Raw genomic sequence first — 22,281 nt, 5'->3', positions numbered from 1 at the left:
GCAGGGATTTTGGATTCTGTTCTCAAGAGGCCTGCCTGGGGGAAGAGACCCTGCTGCTCGTCAGGTCACCCATTATCCCAGGAACTCGTCATACTGTTCCTTCCAATATGCAAGTGCAGCCCTCTTGGGGAAAACTGTCTAAAGCTTCGTGTGCCATTTGGTTAATAAAAGTATTTCCACCTTGACAAGAAAGTTCTTTCCAGCTTCATGGTTCAATATAGTCTGTTCAAGTGAAAGGGTATGTACATTTTTTTCCTTCTGCTAATGGGACACTGCTGTAAGACCATGCCCCCAGGTTGCACTTTAATAAATGGTACAGTTTTCAAAAACAACGTGTAGACTACTTCTGTGCTTCCCCTCTCCCCCCGTGTTGGTGCAGGCACTGAAAGAAAAGGTGGTTTTATTTACATGAAACTTGCCTGCACAGGGACAGGACCAGAGTGTCTCTACTGCTGCCAGCTGCATCATAAGCCATGGTGAATTAGAAGAATGCCATGAATATTTGCACAAAAAAATTTTAGGTGGAAACTGAAAGTCTGCAGAGCAGTAGTAGCCATCAGAAATGAATTTTTTATTTAAGTTAAAAAACCCCACAAAATATTTACATACTTTAAAAAGTCCTGAGGCAGCCAGATCACAGGTGACACATTTGCCACCTTGTGTGATTATCAAACAACCTGAGTCCCAATTTGTTCAACCTGAGATGTAACTACAAGACATCCTACTTTTTCTTAAGCATATCCAGGTTGCATTGGCAAAAAGACTTGCCCTGTGCCTACCCTGCCCTTTTCTTTACAATTTTCCGTCAGTTTTATTTTTCAAGCCAACACAGGTGTAAGGGGATTGATACTGAAGTTATCTTCAGCCTTCTCTGCCCACATCCCCCTCCATCCCTCAGGACTCTGTTCCCTCTTGCTGCCTGCTTCTCATCAAGATAGACCTGATTCCCACCCACCCCCCTCGATGATCTCTGGTGATCAACCACCCATTCCACAGCCTGAGACCCTCCTGGGAACAACACTCAGCATGGCTCAGCTGCAGGAGTAGGGCTGGGAAGTGAATACTAAAGCAAAATGCTACAGCTGCTTAGAAAAAACACTTGAGAGGGCAGGCCCTGTGCCCACTGGGCCTCTGGAGGCACAAGGCAGGCTCTGCACAAAGGCTGCTGATGCTAAGATAAAAAGTATTCTAGAAGGAGAGAGGCAAGCACTACTCCCTACAGGTACTGGCAGAGCTGGCAGGCAGTTCCCACTACTATTACTGCTGTGCTAGTCTACAAAAGCCTATCTATGAAGCTCTGCCATCCCTTTCACAGCTGTATTTTGGAAGTTAAGAGTAAATCAAGTGATCTTCATCAATCAAGCGAAGTCTTGAGGAATCCATGTTCTCCAGACAAGGCTGGAGAGCTCACTCACCGAGCTAGAGGGAGAGAAACAAGGGCATTATTAACAGCAGCAGGGTTCTCCCGCGGCAAGCCCTGCCCTGTGCATGCCCAGGAGCCCGACGGATCCAGCACCGCGAACGAGCACTGCCACCTGCCGTGCTCCTTCCCGGGCCAGCAGCAGCCACAAGGCCCGGCGGGACAGGGCACAACAGCCCCTGGGCCCTTGTGCTATGAGCCAGCAGCACGGGCCAGTCTCACACGAGTGGCTCATTCCTGGCATAATTCAGCACCCCGGAGCCAAACTGCGTGAAGGGAAGGGCAGTGTCCAGTGACACGGCACAGTGACACCGTGCCCAGGCTGCTGGGTGAGGCAGAGTGACAGCGTGAGCCGGGCTGCCCCTCTGCAGGTTGCTGCCAACACTGTCCATGGCAAGGCTGCAGTGCAGGAGCGTCCCTCAGGCCTGCAGCACAGCACAGCTGTGGCACCTCTGCTTCACAGGGTGGCAGGATCAGCCCTGCCCACTCAAATCTCATTCTCGAGCACCACCCAGTCTTAGCACGGGTGTGTTCGTCCTCTCCCCTCCCCAGAGTCGTTAAGTTACTGAAGCTGGGGCCAAATGCCCTGGCCTCTATAGCCTGGCTTGCCTGCGAGCTGCACAGCCTCCCCACATCTGCTCAAGTGCCAACAGAACAAGAACAGATTTGACCATTTCTCATTGTTCCTCTGCTAGTGTTAATTCTCAGGAGCAATTCCATTCCCCCTTCCAGTTCTCCCAAGCACTGGGGAGCTGAGAAAGACAAGAGCAGAGACCTCAGGGTCAAGACACTGGGGAAATGCAGCCAAGAGAGCTCAGGTCAGGCTTTTTCTTCCCTGAGGGAATGAAAGAATCATTAACCAGAATCTTACTGGCACAGCTCCCTGAGGAGATTGCAGGGAGGAGAGGAGCAGTCACAGCTCTCTCTGCCTGACAGAACAAATGCACTGCTTGCTGGCTGCTGTGAGAGGGGAGCAAGCAGAAACTGTGACATGTCCCCCTCAGGCACACTCATCTCCAGAGCTCTGCAGAGACCGACATTCCCTTCTGGCCCAACCTCCAGAGCACTACAGGGAAACCAGCAGGCCACAGGCAGTTCAGAGCTAGGCCACCCCTCAGGGAAAAACGCAGGACAGCTAAAAGGCTGGCTGTGACTCCCACAGAGCTGTTTGACAGCACTCACCATCTCAACAATGTAGTTGTGGAGCTGCTGGTTCATGTAGTTCAGAGTGGTGTTAAAGACACGGTGTAGAAGGGAGGGCACTGTATTCACAATTTTCTTAGTCAAGACCATTGCTAGCACCAACATGGCCTTTTCCTGTTCCATGTCTGAGGGGATGGATCGTGTAAGCTCTCTCACCACACTGGACATGTGCAAGATTATCTCCTGTATGGAAGGAAGAGAGGGATCTCAGTGCAACAGTTGTGGCAGAAAGGGGTCTCAGCACAGCCTGCCAGGACTGTGCTAGTAACTGATGTGCTTGTTGCAACACTCCACAGGATGCTGCTCCCCTTCCTCCCAGCCATGGCAGCCAGCCTGATACATAAAAAAACACCCCCAAAGAAACTGTGGCCCTTGATCCAGATGTAGACCTAATCCTTAGATAGCCTTCTTGTTCCTTTTTGACAGAAGGGACCTCAAACTCTACTTCTCTTGCACAGCAGCAAGGGCTGTTAGATGCTGGGCCAACTGCATCTATGAAGAGGCCAGCCCAGCAGGTCACCCAGCCAGGCCTAAGCCCACTGCTACTCCCAAAACTGTGCCTATGAACACACAGCACCAGAAAAGGGTCTCATGACTTGCTGTCTCTTCAGTGCTCAGTAACAAGCACAAGTTAAGCTCCCATCACTAACCTGCTCAATTTTTACCCACATGATGATCAGCAGATATACAGGACTCGGCAGCAAAGTCCAAAGATTTTAAGGATTAAAAGTAAGCCTTAGCCACACAGTTCATTTTCCAAGATAAGCCATTGGGCCATCAAAAGAAGGACAAAATGCCTCTGAAAGTCAGTCCTTTTCTACAACCACCATTCACCATCTGCAGAAAGGAGATGAGCCCAAGGAACCCAACCGACACATTAACTTCTGCCACAGAATCACCTCTAACAAATCTTCAAAGCTAAGTGTTTGGGATGAATTTTAAGATGCCTTCAAAGTCACAGCAGGAAGGATGCAGAATATTTAAAAGGAGAACTGCTCACTCACCTCTCTAGACAGATTCTCATTCAGAAAGTGCTGCACTAGGTTGTTTACTACTCTTCCTTGGATTTCTTTATCAAACTGGTCTCCAATCTCAGCGAGCTGAGCAGCAATGATCCGGATAACATCTTCATTTGTTGGAGCCAACCCTGCCAACACAAAGAGCAGAATTCAGTTCACAGGCTGTAGTCAGACCAGGTTCAGTGCAGGTCTCAACATTTTGCTCATCTCCATTAGCGACCTCCTTCCAACCCCAATCAGAGTGTGTTCGTGACAGGTCCAAGCACAATTTCTTTAAGTGCACCTGAGTTGCTTACCAGAGATAGTGGCAAACATGTTTTTCTATCTGTAGTTTAGGTAAAGTGCAGCCTCACCCTGCCCAAAAAAATCACTACAGGGCATGTTAGAACATCTCCAACCAAAACTTGAACAGCACAGTTACAGCCAACATCCTCCCCAGAGAGGGGAATTGAGAAGCTGTGCATGATCTTGACTGTCTTCTTCGACCTAATAATTCTAGAATTGAGTGACTTGCCAGGACTTGTCTCTTAAGCACCATCTAAAATACAGCACCTCATAGAATAGTTTGAGTTGGAAGGGACCTTGAAAGGCCATCTCATCCAAATCCCCTGCAATAAGCAGGGACATCTTCAACTAGATTAGATTGCTCAACACCCCAGCCAAACTGACCTTGAATGCTTCCAGGTATGGGGCAGCCATCGCCTCTTTGGGCAACCTGTGCCAGTGTTTTGCCACCCTCACTCTAAAAATCTTCGTTACCTCTAGTCTGAATCTGTCCTTTTTCAGCTTAGAACCCTACACCTTGTCCTACCTCCTTTTGGCAAAGCTTGCCATAGTCACTTTTGGCATGAGACCTATGCAAATCTGTGTGAGAGAGCACATTCACTGCAGCAGTTCCTCTTCACCCTGCTTCAGTTGAGGTCAATGTGCCAGCATTGACACACCCTGGGCAAGGGGCAATAGCCACCCTGCAGATGGCTAGCAAAGCAGGAACAGGACCAGAAGCTGTTTGAGAAACAGTTTCCACCACACTGGTAGAGCAGAAAGGGATTCACCTGGTACCAGAACTCGAGTTGTTCCAAGATGCTAGCCCAAGCACTGATACTGCCTGAGGAGCAGTGTGAGGCCTAACTTAACTGCCTTGTATCACTCTCCTTGAGGGCAGCTATCACCAGTACCAGCTTTGTGCCCTTGTCTGATGTGCTGCAGACAAAACCCAGTGACAGGTGCTCTAGAAATCCATGGAGAGATAAAGCACTAAGCACCAGTTGTCTTAACTTAAGTGTTAAATTCCCAACCAACACCACCAACAGCCACACTGCGAGGTTTCTCAATAGAGAAAACATTACTCCTCTGAAACAGACAACAGCAAAGATAGGAAATGGGGAAAGAAAAACACTGTGTTCAGAGAGACATGTGGGATGGAGAAAAGCCTGCTCACCTAGCTCACCATTCTGAAAGTGGCCACTCCGATTGCCATCGGTCTGAAGCTCATCGTCATTGTTTGCGTGGCAACAAAGCGCTGCCTGCTGGTTTTGCAGGGACTGCAGCTGGTCTCTGAACTGACAGTCAGAGGATGCCTCCAGGAAGGTGAACAGCAGTGCATGCTCCATCTGAAGAGATCCATTGATCTGAAACATAAGGAAATCACCGTTAAGCCCACACCTTGAAAGCGTCCCACTCAAAGCGCCTACGCACGCACTGTTTTCCAACCCTCAACACGTCTCTGTGCCTCCTTTGGGCACCCTGAACAGCACCAGCCAGGGCGTCCACAAGGCCTCAGCAAATGCAGACCGATTCCTGGATGTGGACCCACACAGGACTGTCCCATGGTGAATGACAGAGGCTCTGCTCTTACAAACTGGCCTTGCAAGAGCCAGCTCACCTTCTCCTCCCATTTCCAGCTGTGGCAATGGCAGCAACCAAAATCCAAGCTCCTCTTTCAAAACAGGTGTTTCAGCAAAAACCTTCCATTTCCCTTACTTACACATCTGTGTTTAGATGGGTTCCACCCCTGTATCTGGGAATTGGGCATTCTACTTGCTGTGCATAAAGAAGGCAGCAGCTCCCCATGTCAATGTAATCAGAGCAGAGCAGTAACAAGGTGGGAAACAGAGATAAAAGCATAAGCCTGCAAAAACCCCCAAGGTTCACATTTCTTCTCCCTCTTCAAAGGAACCTCAACCAGTTCCATAATAAACCTGTTCAGCTCCTCATAGAGGGCCAAGCAGCTGCTCACAAGAACAGTGACATGAGATGGGAGATCACTGCCACCTCCAGTGGCACATTCACCCCCAGTAAATGGGCATGTGCTGTCTCCACGGCCACACAACCTGCAGCCTTCAAGCAAGGCAGCACAGTGTGCCCAAATTAATTAGGTTGAAGAGGTCCATGAGGCAGGCAGACTGATAGACAAGAGGCCCCACTGGAACACCAGGCCTCATAACCAACTAAGGCCTCCAGAAAACCAGGAGACTCTTCAGTAATTTTAGTTAAACAGCTAAGAGAGCAGGATACAGTGTAAGCACAGAAATAAAGAAAGAAAATCCTTACTCTGGAATGCAGATGGTCTGCCTGTAAGAAAATACTTAGGTTTAATTTTATCTAGGGAGAAGAAAAATAGTTAAAGAAGAATGGTTTGTTATGTCAACAATAGGCAACCAGGATGAACTTGGTAACTGAAAGGGAGTTTTGGGGAGTGGAACCTTACAAGGCCATCGACATAACCATATCTGACTGGGCAGACAAGAGGAGGAACAGTCAACAAAAGGCAGGAGTTGAGAAGTGGAAGCAAACGGAAAATAAAGAATATGATCAGTCAGAGATGAACAGAAGGCACATCTTCCATGATCTGAGCATGCATGTTTACAGACAGTAGTGCAGTTCACCCGGTGACCCAAACTCACTGGGGCACCAGTGACAATCCTCTTCAACAACCTGCTGGACTGGTCATTGGGTTTATCACTGATACATTTTTTAATCCTATTGTGTTCAAAAGGCTCGTGAGAGGGCAGAGTAGGGGGTTAGAACTGTATCCTAACTTGAACTGGGCTGGGGGAGGATGACAGACATTTCAGTTACAGTTCAGTGTATACAATTTAAGTGTGCTAAATAACAGCATCATAATTGTGTTTAACATTGTACAAACCCATGCAATACACTGATCACAGGGCTGTGCCCATTCATTTATTAGTTTCAGCAGTTTGTAGCTTTATCAATAAACATTGCAGTCTCTTACATAGCTACATCTCCAGTCCCAAGGGGAAGTGCCACACAGAGAAAACAAGGAAGTAGCCTGCAACCTAACTGGTTCCATCCACTTCTCTGTATCCAGAGCAGTGCCAGGAACCCTGCAGGAATTCTGGGAAGTTCAAGAAGGACACGAGCCAACACTGAGACTTATCCCCTTCAAAGTATCTCAGGACAAGTGCACCAGAGAACCACTGTACACTGTAAACAGCTGGCCTCAGCCATGTTTGACTCTAACCTGTTCCATAATGGATTCAGGGACAGAGCAGCTCGGGTCACCCTCCGCTTCAGACCAGGAGTCCTCGTCCTGTGAAAGCGTAAGAAAGAGAAGTGTGAAAGGAATAAAAATTCCCATAAGTCCACATCTTTCAGCAGTACTTGTGTCTGGCTGTGTCTCATAGTAAATGTCCCTTTTAGTGATGCATATCCCTATTTCTGGAGAGAGCTGCCCATCACACACCGTCAGTCACGAAAAAGGGCTGAGGAAGCCACAGCTGTCTCAGTGAGAAGGGCCCTGTGCACGTGAATGAGAGGCACAAATCTCCCTCCTGCCACAGACGTGTGCCAGACAGCAGGGTGACATAGCCTACAAACAGGGCTTTAAGGCCAAGAGCTGGTGTGGGGGAAGGGAAGGGCAACCCTCCATGGTGCCAGAGGCTGAAAGGAAGAGCAGGGTTATCAGAGAGGAACTCCTGAGAGCAGGTGAGCTGATGGGTCTGCATGCACAGCAGAATATTCTGAAGTGAAACACCCAGCTGACGTTGCTACACATCTGCAGGGTCCTGAGGGTACCTCTCCCCACCTCTCCATGCAAGAGATCCACGTGGATACTCAGGCTCATTTCAATACTTCCCAACAAATATCTGTGATGGGGAAGGTTGGATCAAGGGCCAACAAAGGCTCCCAGTCACATGAGAGCAACTCTGCTAAGTCTCCAGGGAGGCCAGCTAGGAAGAAGGGAGAAAGCAGGACAGATGCCACCAGCTCCTGTGCTGGTGCTCAGGGCTGATAGCCTGGCCTGTCCTGAGGCTGGGCAGTGCCCAAGGGAAGAGGCACCCAGGGAGGGAGAGCACAGGGCACCGGGGAGCCTCCCTCCCTCGCAAAGGGGAGATGTAGGAGCACAGTGCTCCCTCCTCATCCTGCCAGGAGCAGCTGATGGGTGGGTCAGAACCTTGCATTTGCTGCCTTAGGCACAACAGTCCCACAGCTGCACACAGAAGTCTCTGGTTCAACTCTTGATGAACAGGGCCTGGCTGAAAGTGGGCACTACCTCCCCACCAAGCCTTCTTCACCCAAGGCAATAACTTGGCTGTTATGCAGGCACCTTCTAACCAAAAAAGGGCTGAAAGCAATAAGGAACCCAAACAAAAGGCCTGCTAACCATCAAAGACCTGGGCTAGTGATAAATGACCCTATTTCACAGTAACAACCCCTCACATCTGTTTTTTAAATAACTAAGTGTGCTGGTATAAAAGAGGGAAGTGAGAGCAGAAATAAATTCAAATTCTGAAGCAAACCACAGTCATATTTCAAGAGACCATGAATCTCCCAACTTTTCAAAGGCTCTTAGAAGTCCAAGACCAAAACACAATCTCAAATATGTCTGAAACACACAACAGCCCACAGGAAGCCTCTCAACCATGAGCTCTTCTTTCCATGGAGTTATGCCAGACTAACAGCTACAACACAGGCTTAGCCCTTGCTGCTTTGCATTTTCCTCTGTTCCATTCAAATCCCTATTGCTGCTACTCACCTCTACCTAAGGAGTGTTCTGGCTGGGGAGAGTCCTCTGTCCTGTTCTCTGGGACCTGAAGGGGCTCTGAAACAGGTCAGGGTGACCCTTCTTCTGGGCTTGACTTTGCTGGAAGAGACACAGGTGTTAATTCAGGTTTGAGAACTCAAAGCAGAACCCTGAGATTAAGAGGAAAGTGGGGATTTAGAATGCAGTCTGTGGCAGGACTTTGGCTTTGTGCAAACTCCTCAAGAGATGTCCACACCAGCAGCATTTCTGTAGGTTAGGTAAAGCCTCAGTTTGCACATATTCTGGTTTTAGACAAAACATTTCTTTTCAATTCAATTTTCCCACTCTCTGCATTAAATGAAGAGGCAACCACTGCTCCAGCCCAGCCAGGTACCTGCTGCACCTGGAGATGTCAGTGGCTGTGCAGGGAGAAGAAACCTGCAACACACGTGGGTTCTTCCCTCAGGGATCGAATCAGCTCTGTGTAAATACAGACACTCCTCAGGCCAAGTCCACAGAAATAGAGACATTAAAACAAAATCACCCACCACCACAGTTGCAAATTGCACTTTTGTCTACTCCTGCACGTGAGCAGAGATAAAACAAACAAATAAAAAGAACAATAAAAAGTTTCACCACACTCCAAAGTACTAATATGGTAAAAATTGGAGACAAGAGAGCTTGAACATGACAACTTCCCAAACTGAATTCCCTAAATCAAAGACTGACCACCCATGCAGTGAATGCTCCTGAAGGCAATACCTGCCCTCAGCTAAGAAAGTTCTGCTTGGGTGGTCAAAAAACACACCAGAGAAGAGGAAAAAGGATTTCTCTCACACCACAAAATGGCTTCCTACTACTACAGTACAGAGCAAACTATTTTTTATTTTAGTTAACTAGAAATTACAGGAACCTAAAGTTTTACATAACTACTTTGAATCAATGCAAAGGGCTTTGATAGTCACAAAGTTCCTCCTGAGAAGTCAAATTCCTTAATGGAATCCCAAAAAAAAAAAAAACCAACCCAAAAACCAAAGCAAAAAAAAACCCCAAACAAAAAGAAAGACCCCAAACAAAAAAAAAAAAGTCCTCTAAAGAACAAAGCCCAAACAGTCCAATGTAATTGTGCCAATACCACCCAAATTTCTTAATCATTAAGACTTCAGAATCCTAGTAGTTTTAGATTCCAAATAAGACTCTTTCTGGTGGAGGGAAAAAGGTTACTTTATACTGGGTAAAAAGAATCTTTAGTTGGAGAAGGAGAAAAGATGGATAAAGGGTACAAGCACCATCTGCACTCAGATTCAGAGTCAAACTAGATCATTTGCTAAGGCTGCTTTAGGGCTGCTGAAATCTTGGAATGAATTTTTACAGAATATGGTATTTTAATTGAAATACCAACTAATTTTAATACATTATTCATTTTTGCTTCTATTCACTCATTAGACAAATGAGTTTTGTGTGTTAACAGCTGATTCTGAGAAATCACTAAACGCCTTGAAGTGTTCAACAGATAAGACTACAGCCAGTTTTTCAGTCCTGTTCTTTCTCTCTTTCTTAGAAAAAAATGAAGGGGGTACTTTAGGCACAAGTTTAAGACCCTTAAATCAGTTCTACAGAGTCAGTGCAGGGCATGTTCATTCCGACTCAACACTGTATGGGATGCAGGACTGTGGAGAGGCATATGGTAAGAAAACATAATCACAGCTGGAGAAGCACATCCACCAGCAGCCTGTCAGTGCAGTAGGAAAGACCTCACTCCACCCATACACAGCAGTTTTCACAAGTGAATTCTGTGGATGCTTCTTCCAAGGCAATCACAGCTCTTTAGATGGGCTGAGCACATCCTGAGGGGTGGTACTTACTGCTCTCCAACCCACAGCTCCTTCAGGAGATGGTGTCCCATCTTCGGTTTCTCCCTCTCATCCCCAAGTTGTGCTATCCTTTAAATCTCACAAGGACCTCACCAGAGGAGCTTTTCCCATCTGCAGTCCACCAATGAGGGGTGGCAACACTAGAGGCAACAGCAAGCAGGGCCAGAAGCCCCTGACTCCAGGCCTTAAGTAGAGATGGCACTGCAAGTTTGCAGGGTGGAAAAAAGGGAGAAGCAGGACTGCAAGACAGCTGGCACTCCACGCCTCTGCTCCACACCTCAACTCTTCCCACATCACGCAGTGAGGGGTAATGGAAAGGTAAAGGCTCACACAGTGTACTGCACTGCTCCCACAGCCCTTGCTGATGGTGCCATGCCACCCTGGAGAAAGAGGAAGCACTGGCCCTTGTGCTGGAGAGACCAGACTAAGTCCTCCCTGCCATACCATTGCCACATACTGTGGATGGCAAGGGCAAGCACTGCAAGCATGCATTTACCTTCCCAGGTGGGGAGCTACACATGCAAACAGTGCAGCTGCAGAGCATGCAAGGTGTCACCAGCACTAAACCCAGCCTGGGGTTCTGCTGGTCTCCACGCCCTGCAGGCCTGTCAGCAGCAGCTCCCTGCATGGCAGAAAGAATCGGCCAGGAGCCCGTGGTTGTCTGCTGGGGGGAGCTCCCAACAGCTCTCAGGGCTGCCATACCAGAATCCCTGCAGCAGCAGTGCTAAGCCACCCTACAAATCAGTTTTCATCTCCACACTTGTGCTACATCTTCAAGACAGCTCAGAAAAGAAGCCACCCCACAAACAGTGCCTCTGCTTACCATCACTTCCCCTCAGATTCTTCACCTCTCCTCACAGCTCTGCCTGGGAGTTACTGTTCTCAGCTCTAGCAGACACTGGCTGCTTAGTAAAACACTCTTTTCAGCAGGGAAGCCACAGGCCTGCAGGACTGACTCCTTTAATACTGTGTCTGGATTCCCAGACACCTCCCATACAAACACCAGCCAGTCAATGGACCTATTGTGTGAGCTGTCAAGATGTTTATGTCTCACGTTTGAGTCAGGAGCAATTAAAGTCTCCAAAGCAGAAACCACAATAAAGGATCAGTCACTGTGAAGTCAAAGACTTGCAACCTGAGCATTGCTTTCCCTGTGTGGCAGCTGGAAGTTAAGAACTTTGGGTGTGGCAGTCAGGATGACACCATTATTGGAAGAAATAACACCGTGCCTATTTGTCCCTTCCTCGACCTGCTGGCACTTACCTGTCTTGTAGGCAGATGTTTTACTGCTGAGCTACAGAGCTTTTTACAGAGCAAGGCATCATTTTACAGGCAGGGAAACCAAGTATTTGACATGTCCTGACATTTTAAATCCACATATTAAGCCATAACAACTCAATTTCACTGTCTTCATGAGAACTTGCCACAGGCACAACTACTTTACATAACCAGTCACTACTGGAAAATAAAGAAACAGGAACAGCATCACTGACTTAAGAAAATCCTTCCTTGAGGATATTCTGAGCTGTGCCACTGTTGTCTGCAGCACTTCAAGTCATGAGTGTAAGCAAACACCACATCATAGAGCCCAAAGTCACCAAAGAAAGCCCTATCACTCCACAATGCACTTCTAGCCCATAAACCCAACAGGTACTGAACAGCCCAGGGAAGGTATTTTGTTGGTGTGCAAAACCAGCAGAGGTGAGTAAATAGGATGTTATCACTGCCGCAGGAAACCTGTCCCCATCGCTCCTTACTCTGCAAAGGATTTGCCAGCCTGTAACAGTGTTTAGAACGCTCCAAGATTTTGCTTCATTTGAGACTCACAGCACTCCTAAAGTAGAATTTGTTTCTAGGCTTTGGAAGGAGAAGCAGGGTGGTGGGAGAACAGGGACATCACAATGTATAAGCCAGGTGGAGGATGGGCTCAACAAGACCCTCTGGGCACGCAGGCAGGCACACACACACACAGCTGTGAACCTAAAGCCACGGTTTGGTGCATCTGTTTAATACTTGGAGAGCCTCAGGACTTTCCCCACCACAGGGAACACTGCTTCCAAACTAAGGGTATTTTCCATCCATTTGCCTTTGAGGGAGGATACAACATCAACAGCTCGTTTTGGAACTGGCAAAACTGACAAGCCACGAGGAGCGTACTTGGAGACGCCAGCAGCTCAGTGGCCCAGAGCAGAACACATCTCCTCCCCCAGTCACTTGCAGTTTATTTGCCAGGTGCTTAGGAAAGATGCCCTGTTCCTCAGGAACCAGGAGACTACTTAAAATCCAACCAGGACAACCTCTCCCTGATACTCCTAAGCACGACCACCCGACTGCTTGAGGTTTTCAGCTTCTGTATCTCTTCCTTTCAGTTTCAGATTGCATCCTTCTTTAGGATGCAAATAATGCCACTACCAACCACTCCAGCAAGGGAAAACAAAACCCACCACCACCACGTTTATTCCTCATCCCTTTGATGCAAATGTACACTGAAACATGCTGAATACTTACTACTACCTTAGCTGGAGCATTCTTACCTTTGCTTCTTTATGCTGCTTTAGTACAGAATTATCATCTCAGCCTTTACACCAAGCACTCTCAGCTGTGTATTCTGGCTTAGAAATACATTGCACACTTTATTTAAAGGGGTTTATCTTCCTCTTTGGAAGAAAAACTTTATTAGAGACAATTCTAAAAAGAAGGTGTCAGTTTGCCTTTTTGATAGAAATTTATTTAAGTTGCTGGAGGTCTTTTGCTGTTTCATGACGACATGAATTGCAGCAATCTTCTGGTTACCAGGGCAGTACTTTGACTTCCTAGGAAGAAAAACATCCAAATCCCTCAACAACCACTCTCCTCATTTGGCTCAAAAAGCTCTGGTGACCAGCCCACACACAGCACATGAATGAGTGTGAAGGAACACTGCCATACTGCTAATGCTCTTAAAAAAACAGGTAGGCAGGAACTTTTCATCAGCGTGGTTTCTTTATCAGATCAGTGACAGAGGCAGCATAACAACACTTTATTCTTCAGAAGCCAGCCTACAGACACAGCTGTGCTTAAACTGAGTCAGCAGGAAGACTGCAGCTGGAATTTTAATTCAGCTAACTACAGCTCGACCCAAGCAGAATTTCCACATCTCCACGTTTCAGGCATAGCCACGCCTAAGAGGCAAGGGCAGGACTTGGATCTTGGCTGTCAGAGTGCAGTTTCTTGGATCTGGTACTAGGCTGTTTTTCCCCTCTGGTGTTGCACAAAGGAACTCTGGCCAGGTAACCTCACCCTGCACTTCACCTTCTCGGTAGGGTTAGGAAAATACTTTTACCTTTCCTCAGGACCTGGCTGGAGGGAGCAGAGCAAATCCTGACAAAAAAGCACCATCACCACTATCACACAAGACTGCTGGTCTTTACAGGGTTAGCTTCCTGTTCAAAATCTGACTACTTCAGCCCAGCAGCTGCAACAGACCCCTGCTATAAAGGCACAGCATGTGCAAGCAGCTCTTACATTTGCCTCTTGGAAATCACAGAAGCAGGAAGGGCTGAGGAATCATAGTTCCAGTGTTTTGACCTTACCAAGGAAGGACAACCAGACTGAGAGCAGGCAGCACTGGGACAAACTCCAGCCATCACTGGATGTGCAAGTGACAGCGTCCAACCACAGAAACACAAGACTTGCTTCTGGCTTTAGAGCATGCCCCAGCTGGGCCATGGGCACTGGACCCTTGCACTCCAGCAAAGCTGCTTTTACACTGGAGCAGCAACAAAGCGCTCAGTTCCTGCAGCAGACACAGTCTCAGCACTTGGCAACAGTGCTCTGAGGGGCACAAGTGCTACTTGGACAGGCTCTGCCAGCCATAACACCTCAGAAAGTAGGACTGGATATGAGAACTGCCATGCCACCTACAGGTCAAGAGAATCCTCCTGGTTTTAGTTTTTGCATAGGTACTACCGTTCTGTGCCAGCATGAGCATGGACCACCCATCAGACAGAAAATCAAGAATGCCACGTCATTTTGCAACTTGGATGCATTTCACAGCTGATACTTACAGTAAGAGGAATGTAAATCTGTCTTTCCTTTGCCTGACTGGCAAGTTAGATAAGCAAAACCAGAAACTGGTCAGAAGTAATTAAAAAAAGAATTCAAAAAGTCAGCTGTATGGATACAGGTGGCCCCTAACAGCTGCATTCCCTCGGCCTTTGGTTACCTTCAGGCCATATGAGTAGACAAGAACTCTCTTTCTAGACTGGTAAGCACCAGGAATATCTGCACTGCTTTCTGGAACAAAGAGAAGCTGTGAAGATGCTTCAGTGTGACATTTAAACACTGGATCAGAGTGGCCCATTGGAGATAACATGTCCAAGGAACAACAGTTCAGCAGCACTTCAGGAGCTCCCTGCTTAGGTAAAACAAGAGTGCTGATGGATGCAACAGCCAGGATGGCACTCAAGGAGCAGCTAAGCAACAGTTCAGTGCACTGGACAGTTTACTGTCAAGGGAATTCTCACTGCTGGTACTCCCCAGAATGACTTCAGTGGAGCCTCTCGGACTGAACATTCATCATAAAAAGACCCAAAGCATTTCTAGAGGAAGGGATACAAAGACAAATCTTCACAGCCACACGTTCATATGCTCTGAGAGCATCCAGAACCCTGTGTCAATATTTGACAGCTTTTCCAAAACATGAAAGTGAATTTTAAATGGACTCCCCCCCTCCTAAACATCAAGTGTATCAGAGATGTAAACATCTCTTACACTTCTCACTTTTATGAGACAACTGTGCACCAGCACAGCCAGAGACAATCCCCAGAAGGAAAGTCTGACATGGATCCTTTGATTCCCTTCTCCCACTGTGCTGCACAGCAACCTCCATTCCCACCATGACAGTTAAAGTGATGAAGCCAGTACAAAAATATTAAAAAAAAAAGAAAACAAGATAATCTTGAAGGAATTTCTTATGACAGGAGCCCAGAAATCCTCAAAAACCTTAAAGAAAAAGCTGTGCATCAAACCAGGCAGCCAAAAATGATGGTAACTCACAGCAGCATTCATAATCCTGATCAAAGCCGTTTGACAGCAGCACCTCATACACAGTAAGCACAAAAGAAATCATCATCTCTTTTAAACACCTTTCACAATGATACAGAGCTAAGAAAATACTCCCTCTCAAAGAAACACTGCAGGAGCCATTTGGGAGCTGTGACAGAAAAATTGCAAATAGGTGCCTCCCAGAGTACACATTTCCTAGTGCCAGGCAAACAGGAGATGCCTCAGCACGTTGCTGCTTCTGCTCAACAGCTATGGGCTCTCTTAGCTGTAGGTCTACAAGCACAGTGAAAAAGTGTTGTTTTTTCTAGGAGAAAACACATGACTCTGCATGAAACAAAGCAAAACCATGTCACTTTCAGTTCTACCTTAGGAGGAACAGGTTGATGTTGAAACACAGGAAGAGCGTATAAACCCCAAATATAGCAACTGCTGATCTAAGTGGATTTGTTTTGTGTAGCTGTCAATCAGAAACTACACTTACCAAAGAAAGTAGAAAGGACATGAAGGAAATGACCCAAAATGTTTGAGAGACCTGGGTATTGCCCATTCCATAAACAGCAGTAAGAGCACTACAAACTGGCCGAAGATCACAGTCACAGCATTTTACCAGGAAATAGAGCAGGTTTGCAGACATTTAAACAAAAATCCAACATCCATGTGTGTCACGATTGCACACACAGTCCAATTCCCCTGCTCATGCTTCAGTGAAGCTGAATAAAAGCTCTGAGAGTTTAAAGGAAAGTAGGGAGCAAGCTACTGAGGTAGGAGGAGTTTAAAGCCACAATGACACTGTCCTCTCGTGGGAGAAAGAGCAGAATTCCCATAATGCATGAAGGGGTACAGCCCTTTCCTCATGTTTGCCAGCAAGGCAGCCCAGCCAAAGCCCACCAGGGCCAAGAAGCACCTCCAAGCAGTGCCACAGTGGTGCAAAGAGGCAGGAAAAGCAGCAGACTGCATCAAGAGCAGAAGTTACCAAGTGCCCAAGGCAGTGCTAACAATGCTCCCAGCCATGGGGCTACTCAAGGGGAGCTGAAGGATTCTTGGAGCAGCTGTTGCCAGGAAGGGTGTGAAAGTGGCATCAACACAGCCCTATGCTCTACACTGGGCAATTCCTTCAAAAAGCGCCCAGGAGACAATCCCTGCCATCTCATCCAGGTGCAAGGAGGTGCCTAATGGCAGCTCTAGAGAGTCCTGTTCTCTTCCCAGGATAGATGGGGTGACAGCAGGATGCCAGGAGACGGTTCACTACAGACATCTGGTACAAATTGAGGCAGTCACAGAAGCTTAACAGATTGCTACCAAACCGAAAGAATGCCATTGGATACTGTGTGACTCAACATTTCTTTCTACATTTTACCCCTCCTTTCCCTACATACTTCCTATCTTGCCTGGGTCAAAAAAATCAGACTTGTAAAATCTCTAAGGAAGGGACCACCTATGCACATACTATAATCATAACTGATAAGCTTCAATTAAAGCTAAACTCAGCCCCCTGCAACCTCCTCCAACCCCAAGGGAAGCCATCGAAAACTAAAAGGGGTTCAGACTTCCAAGAGTTTTGCACCTTTGGCTAAGCCACAAGTTCCACTCACTAATTAGAAATACTTGCATGTACTTGGCTTTGCACAGCACACAGATACGCAGGTAATTCCAGCCCCCAAAACTCTGTAATCTGACACAGACAAAAAGCCATAGCATGCCAAGAAAAAAAGGAAGAAGGCTCCTAGAGGAAAAAAAAACAACCCGAAAAACCAACCCAAAATTGATAGTAAATTCTGCTCTTTCACTCATCTAGGAACTGCTAAGCAGCGAAAATGAAACCTGCCTATCTGCACACAATTCCCCTCAGCAGAGAAACCGCTGACTCCTTCCTGCTGGAGAATTCATAGCCAGAAGCCAGAGGAGCTGCTCTATCAAGGAACCAACACCTTGAGGCTGCTCGTCCACAGTCACACCAGCAGTCCTTGCACCAGGTGCAGAAACCTGTTCAGAGTTATTAGAGACAGTCCCTTCTCCCCCATCCAATGCCTTCCAAGCACCAGGCTGCTCCAGGAAGGCCTCCAAAGGTGACAGTCACTGATTTATGTGTCTGCCTGCTTCCACTATAAACATTTTCATTCTATTACAGAAAAAAAAAAAAATCTGTTTGATCTGTCAGCTCCTCAGACTCCTGCTGAGTGTGGATAACTTCTGTCATCCTGTTACACAAGAAAAAAAAAATATAGCGAAGCATGGCATAACTGACCTCAGGTGAGAGTGTTCAGTGAACACACATGCACCCCTCCCATATAATTCCCAAATTATATGCCATAGTTCTTACTGGTTTAGGATCTAACAGAAATAAAAGGCACACTGAGCTCCTTTACAAGGCCCTCACATTATCCAGAGATGCTGCATCCTGGTTCTGGGCACAGGCATGCCCAAACCCCAGGAGCACAGACTCCTGGTTTGCACAGGCAGCCCTGGTGGAGTGTTGCACACTGTTCTGCTGCCTGTGCACGGTGAGAAACTGAGCTGAACTCACGGTCTCAGCTGGCCTAATCTGGTTTTAAGAAATTGGGAGGGCAGGAACACAACAAAACCACCTAACCAAAAATCAGTCATATTTTTTTCTTCCTAAATTCAGCAAATGTCACCAGATGCAAACAAGAAGGTGCTGACAAATCAGAAGGGAAGATTTTTCACACTGACCCTTCTTAGTACAGGGCAGCCTATCCACAAGCTTTACAATCACCTGTTACACTGTGCACAGGCACAATGGAAGTGTTTTGCCTCAGCAGGTCCCTAAGCCCTGCCAGTTACCTGTAATGACAGACAAGAGACCTAAAAAGGAAGACAAGAAAATGGGAAGAGACAGGCTGCAGAAATCCAAGCAAATAACACAGTGCTAGAATGCTACTTTTTATACAATGCATTCCCCCAGTGTTTTTGTGTAACACCAGTGGCACAGAGGAGATCTCCAGGAATAGGTGGTGCAAAGTTATCCTAAAGAAGACACTGAACAGGACTAAACTCATGTAAATAGGTTGAAAAGGAAAGGAGGAGAAGAAAAAAAAAAAAAAGAACCACACAGAAACCCCCTTCTTTTTAAATAACACCTTTTAAGACGTTATGCTTCCAAAGGCAGGTGAAAACAGTTTCGGTCTGATTAGTGATAAAAAGTTACAACAGAATAAAAACCACTCTTCCCCATGTGGACTTTTGCAAAAAGTCCTTTACCAAAAAACCAAACCAAAACTTTCAAAAATAATTTCCTGTTGGGGAACCACTTTGCTCCTTCCTCCATCAAACATTTTAACCATTTTGAACAGATAACAAGTATCTCATTACAAGATTATGGCCCAGATGCCTCAAGAGACATAAAGAAAAGTTCACCACTTTTCACTCACTTCTGAAATAAGCATTGACTTTCTGAATTCAGTGATTTAAAGAACTCTGAGGCACTGTACCTTCTTTTTTTTATAGCTAAAGCTACAAAATATCATCGTTTAAAAGAAGACAAGAACATCATCCCCCCGCCAAACCCACCAGTTTCAGACCCACTGTCACTCCAAGGTACAGAGACCATCTCCAGAGCACACAACTTACAGAAACACCCTTCTAAGGAAGGGGACCTGCTCACTCCATTCCCTTCCACTTCACACACTACCCAGTCTCCTGCTCCAGCCTTCGCTCATCCTGAATCCAACACGTCCTTGTGGTCACGGGAACGTGAGCGCTGCTCACGGGAAACAAAGGGCAGCCACAGGCGCTCAGCACCTCAACAGGCAGCCACTGACATACAGCTCTGGGGAAGGCAAAGCGCGGATAAAAGCTCACACTGAGTTGATTCATCCGTATCAATCACCTGCTCTTCCTAAAAATGCTGGCGCTATTATTAGAAATCCTTCCTTGCCTTGCTTTCTTCCTGGAGCTGCCACTCCCACATCCCTCTGTTGTTGGAAGGCTGAGGCAAGCGCGGGTCCCTCTGGAGTCGCCGCTTCAGGACTAACTCCTTCCTCTCCCCTGCCCGGCCAAAATCGCTCCTGACAACGCTCACCAGAAACCGAGGGCGAGATGCTGCTGCACTTTTACCACGTAGTCCAAAGGCGAGAGACCTTTTCGTGGTTTTATGAAATACCACCTGAGCGGGAGGGAGGACGGTTCGCGACAGAGGCGGGGAAGAGGGGGAAGCGCGCAGTGGCTCGATCCCGCCGGGGGAAGCAGCGGAGGGGCCGGAGTCGGTGGCGGAGCGGAGGGGTCACTCCCAGCACAGGCGAGGAGGAACGAGCGGGACAGCGGCAGCGACCGAGCAGGAAGCGGCAAAGGAAGAAACAACCGCACCGCTGAAAGGCAAGGCCGGATTCGGCGGGCAGAAAGGAACCGGGAAGAACGGCCGGGAAGCGGAGGAGTTTCCAGCACCCGTGAGAGAAAGAAGAACGCGCACACGGCCCCCCGCGGGGTCACTTCACCCTCCCCTCCCCCCAGGCTGGGGGGCTGCGAGCTGCACCCCGCGGCCCGGGAGCCAGCGGGCCCGGCACTCGCCCCGACACCGCCACGGCCACCGCCGCTTCCCGGGCGGGCCCGCGCCGCACCGCGTCTCGGGCTGCTCCCGGGCCGCGGCCCTCGCTCACCCCGCGAACTTCCCGCCCAACGCGGTGTCCCCGCCAAGCTGCTCCCACGGCCGGGGGGGGGGCCCACGGGCAGCACTCACCCGGAGCGGAGCGCGATCCCGCAGCACTCACCCGGAGCGGAGCGCGGCCGCCCGTATTTGAGGGCCGAGTCGGCCCCGCCTCGCGGGCGGCAACGGCGGCACGCGCCCGCCAACGGCCGCGCGGGCCGCGCGTGAGGGCTCGGGAATTGCCCCGGGCCTCGGGATCCGCCCCGCGCCTCGGGATCCGCCCGGGCCGAGCCGGCAGCGATCGTCGCGCTGGAATTGTCATGGGTCCCCACCTGGTGCTGGTTAGCCAAAGGCTGGCTCCTCATGCCCCATCTACAGCCACTTCCCTCCCTGCCAAATAAATGCAAATTTTCCTTTAAGATCGTTTTATGGGCTTAAAATCACAGAATCACAGAACCAGTTAGGTTGGAAAAGACCTCTGAGGTCATCGACTCCAACCTGTGACCAAAGACCACCACATCAACCAGCCCATGGCACTGAGCACCACACCCAGGCTTTCCTTAAACACCTCCAGGGACAGCGACTCCACCAGCTCCCTGGGCAGCCCATTCCAATGTCTGATCACCTTTCTGGGAAGAAACTCCTGATGTCCAATCCGAACCGTGCCTGGTGCAGTTTAAGACTTTGTGCTCTCATTCTGTCACTTGCTGCCTGGGAGAAGAGGCCGGTCCCCACCTTGCTACAACCTCCTTTCAAGTATAGCAATACAGTCCTACTTCAACTAATTCCTATTTAATACAGCCTTACACTTCAACATAGCTCTGTTTAGAGCAGTGCTTACCTGGTATTCAGTACAGGTGTCCTTTCTGTCACACTTTTCTTCCTAACATGCTCAGTCACAGTGCCAATGCCACACTCAAGCTTTGGATTGCCCCACAGGGCGTGCCAAGGGTGCCTGATCTTAGGCTGCTTTTTGAAGTCCTGGGATCCTGAAGCAATTCTGATTTAGCTTTGAGTCACACCACCAGGTGGCTTCCCGCTAGGAAGGGTGTTGGGGGGAAAAATGACACACAAATACGTGATTTCAAGGAACTGAAGAGAAGTTTCTGTTTCCTCAGACTTAGCTTTGTCTTGGTAAGTCAGCACTGCCCCAAGCAGCCCCCCTCTGTCCCTTCTGTCCAAAGTGTATTTCTTTCTTTTGAGAAATCGCTGTGGGTTTTTTAATACCTTTCTATTTCCGGTATCTGAGTAATATGGATTGTATATTTGTATAGAAAATGTGAATAATAAAAACGAGATGTTATCTTTTGCTTACAGAAAGCCACATGATTCCCATACCTGAGACATGCAGAAAAGCACCACACACTCAGCAGGTTAGGAAATACTAGTTTATCCACTTTCCTGGTGTCCACAGGCATTCACACTGTTCCCAAGGTGCCAAGGCAAAATAGTGTTTTGTCTGGAGCTGATTTCTGGAGCAGGGTTTTTTTCCTTCCTTATTTTGAGTGCTGTGTAAAAGGGTGCAAGCTAAGGAAGGAGGCAACTCTTCCTCACATCCCTCAAGTAATATCTACAAAATGAAGCATGAGGCCCCCTTCTTCCCTGTGGCTCCAGGAGGAGATGCAGCCTCATGCCAGCACTGTTGCTTTCACCCATTACCACCTGTAGGATCATGTTCCTGGTAACTGCTCCATTCCTGCTTAGGATTTAAAGCAGGAAGATACACTCAGGACTTGCTGGAATTCTTAAGAGATGCGTGGCCAGGTAGAATCCTTACAGGATTAGGTTTACATTCTCTGACATGCAGGACTTAAAAATTCAAATACTAATGTAGGCAGCAATTGCTAATTGCTGTCACAGCACTGATGGTGAGGACTTTTCAAAAAAAAAACCCCTATAAAACATGAGGGAAGCCAGAATGGCAGGGGGTTGTAGGCATGACTTTCCCATAGTTGTTGTTCCTGACAAGTTACATTCATTGTCTTCAGCCAGGCCGAGTGCAGCCAGGAGGGCTGTAGAAGATAATATATATCTGCTGCTGCCAGAAAGAGGCTCTGCACGCTTCTCAATGAACCCACGGACATCCTCCTTCCTGCGCTCCCGAGGGCACGCTCCCCCTCCCACCTCGG

General features: G+C 48.0%; 1 protein-coding gene across 3 annotated transcripts; it reads right to left on the bottom strand.

Moving 5' to 3' along the window:
• Window positions 1-547: 547 nt before the first annotated feature.
• Window positions 548-20,360, bottom strand: BID (BH3 interacting domain death agonist). Of its 3 annotated transcripts, none has more exons than XM_039570303.1 (7): window positions 20,277-20,360; window positions 8,645-8,752; window positions 7,130-7,198; window positions 5,084-5,273; window positions 3,628-3,770; window positions 2,603-2,806; window positions 548-1,419 (listed from the first exon to the last, which is right to left on the bottom strand). In XM_039570303.1, the coding sequence occupies exons 3-7, from the start codon at window positions 7,136-7,138 to the stop codon at window positions 1,408-1,410; spliced, it is 558 nt and encodes a 185-aa protein (XP_039426237.1). In that variant the 5' UTR covers window positions 7,139-7,198; window positions 8,645-8,752; window positions 20,277-20,360; the 3' UTR covers window positions 548-1,407. The 3 variants fall into 3 exon arrangements, with proteins under 3 accessions (XP_039426237.1, XP_039426238.1, XP_039426236.1); XM_039570304.1 differs by having other exon boundaries at window positions 5,093-5,273; window positions 20,246-20,349; XM_039570302.1 differs by having other exon boundaries at window positions 20,246-20,348.
• Window positions 20,361-22,281: the final 1,921 nt, after the last annotated feature.

The sequence above is a fragment of the Corvus cornix genome, chromosome 1A, assembly GCF_000738735.6.
Source record: "Corvus cornix cornix isolate S_Up_H32 chromosome 1A, ASM73873v5, whole genome shotgun sequence".
Lineage (NCBI taxonomy): Eukaryota > Metazoa > Chordata > Aves > Passeriformes > Corvidae > Corvus > Corvus cornix.
The sequence above is the reverse complement of the archived record's forward strand: the minus strand, read 5'-3'. Positions and strand labels throughout refer to the sequence as shown.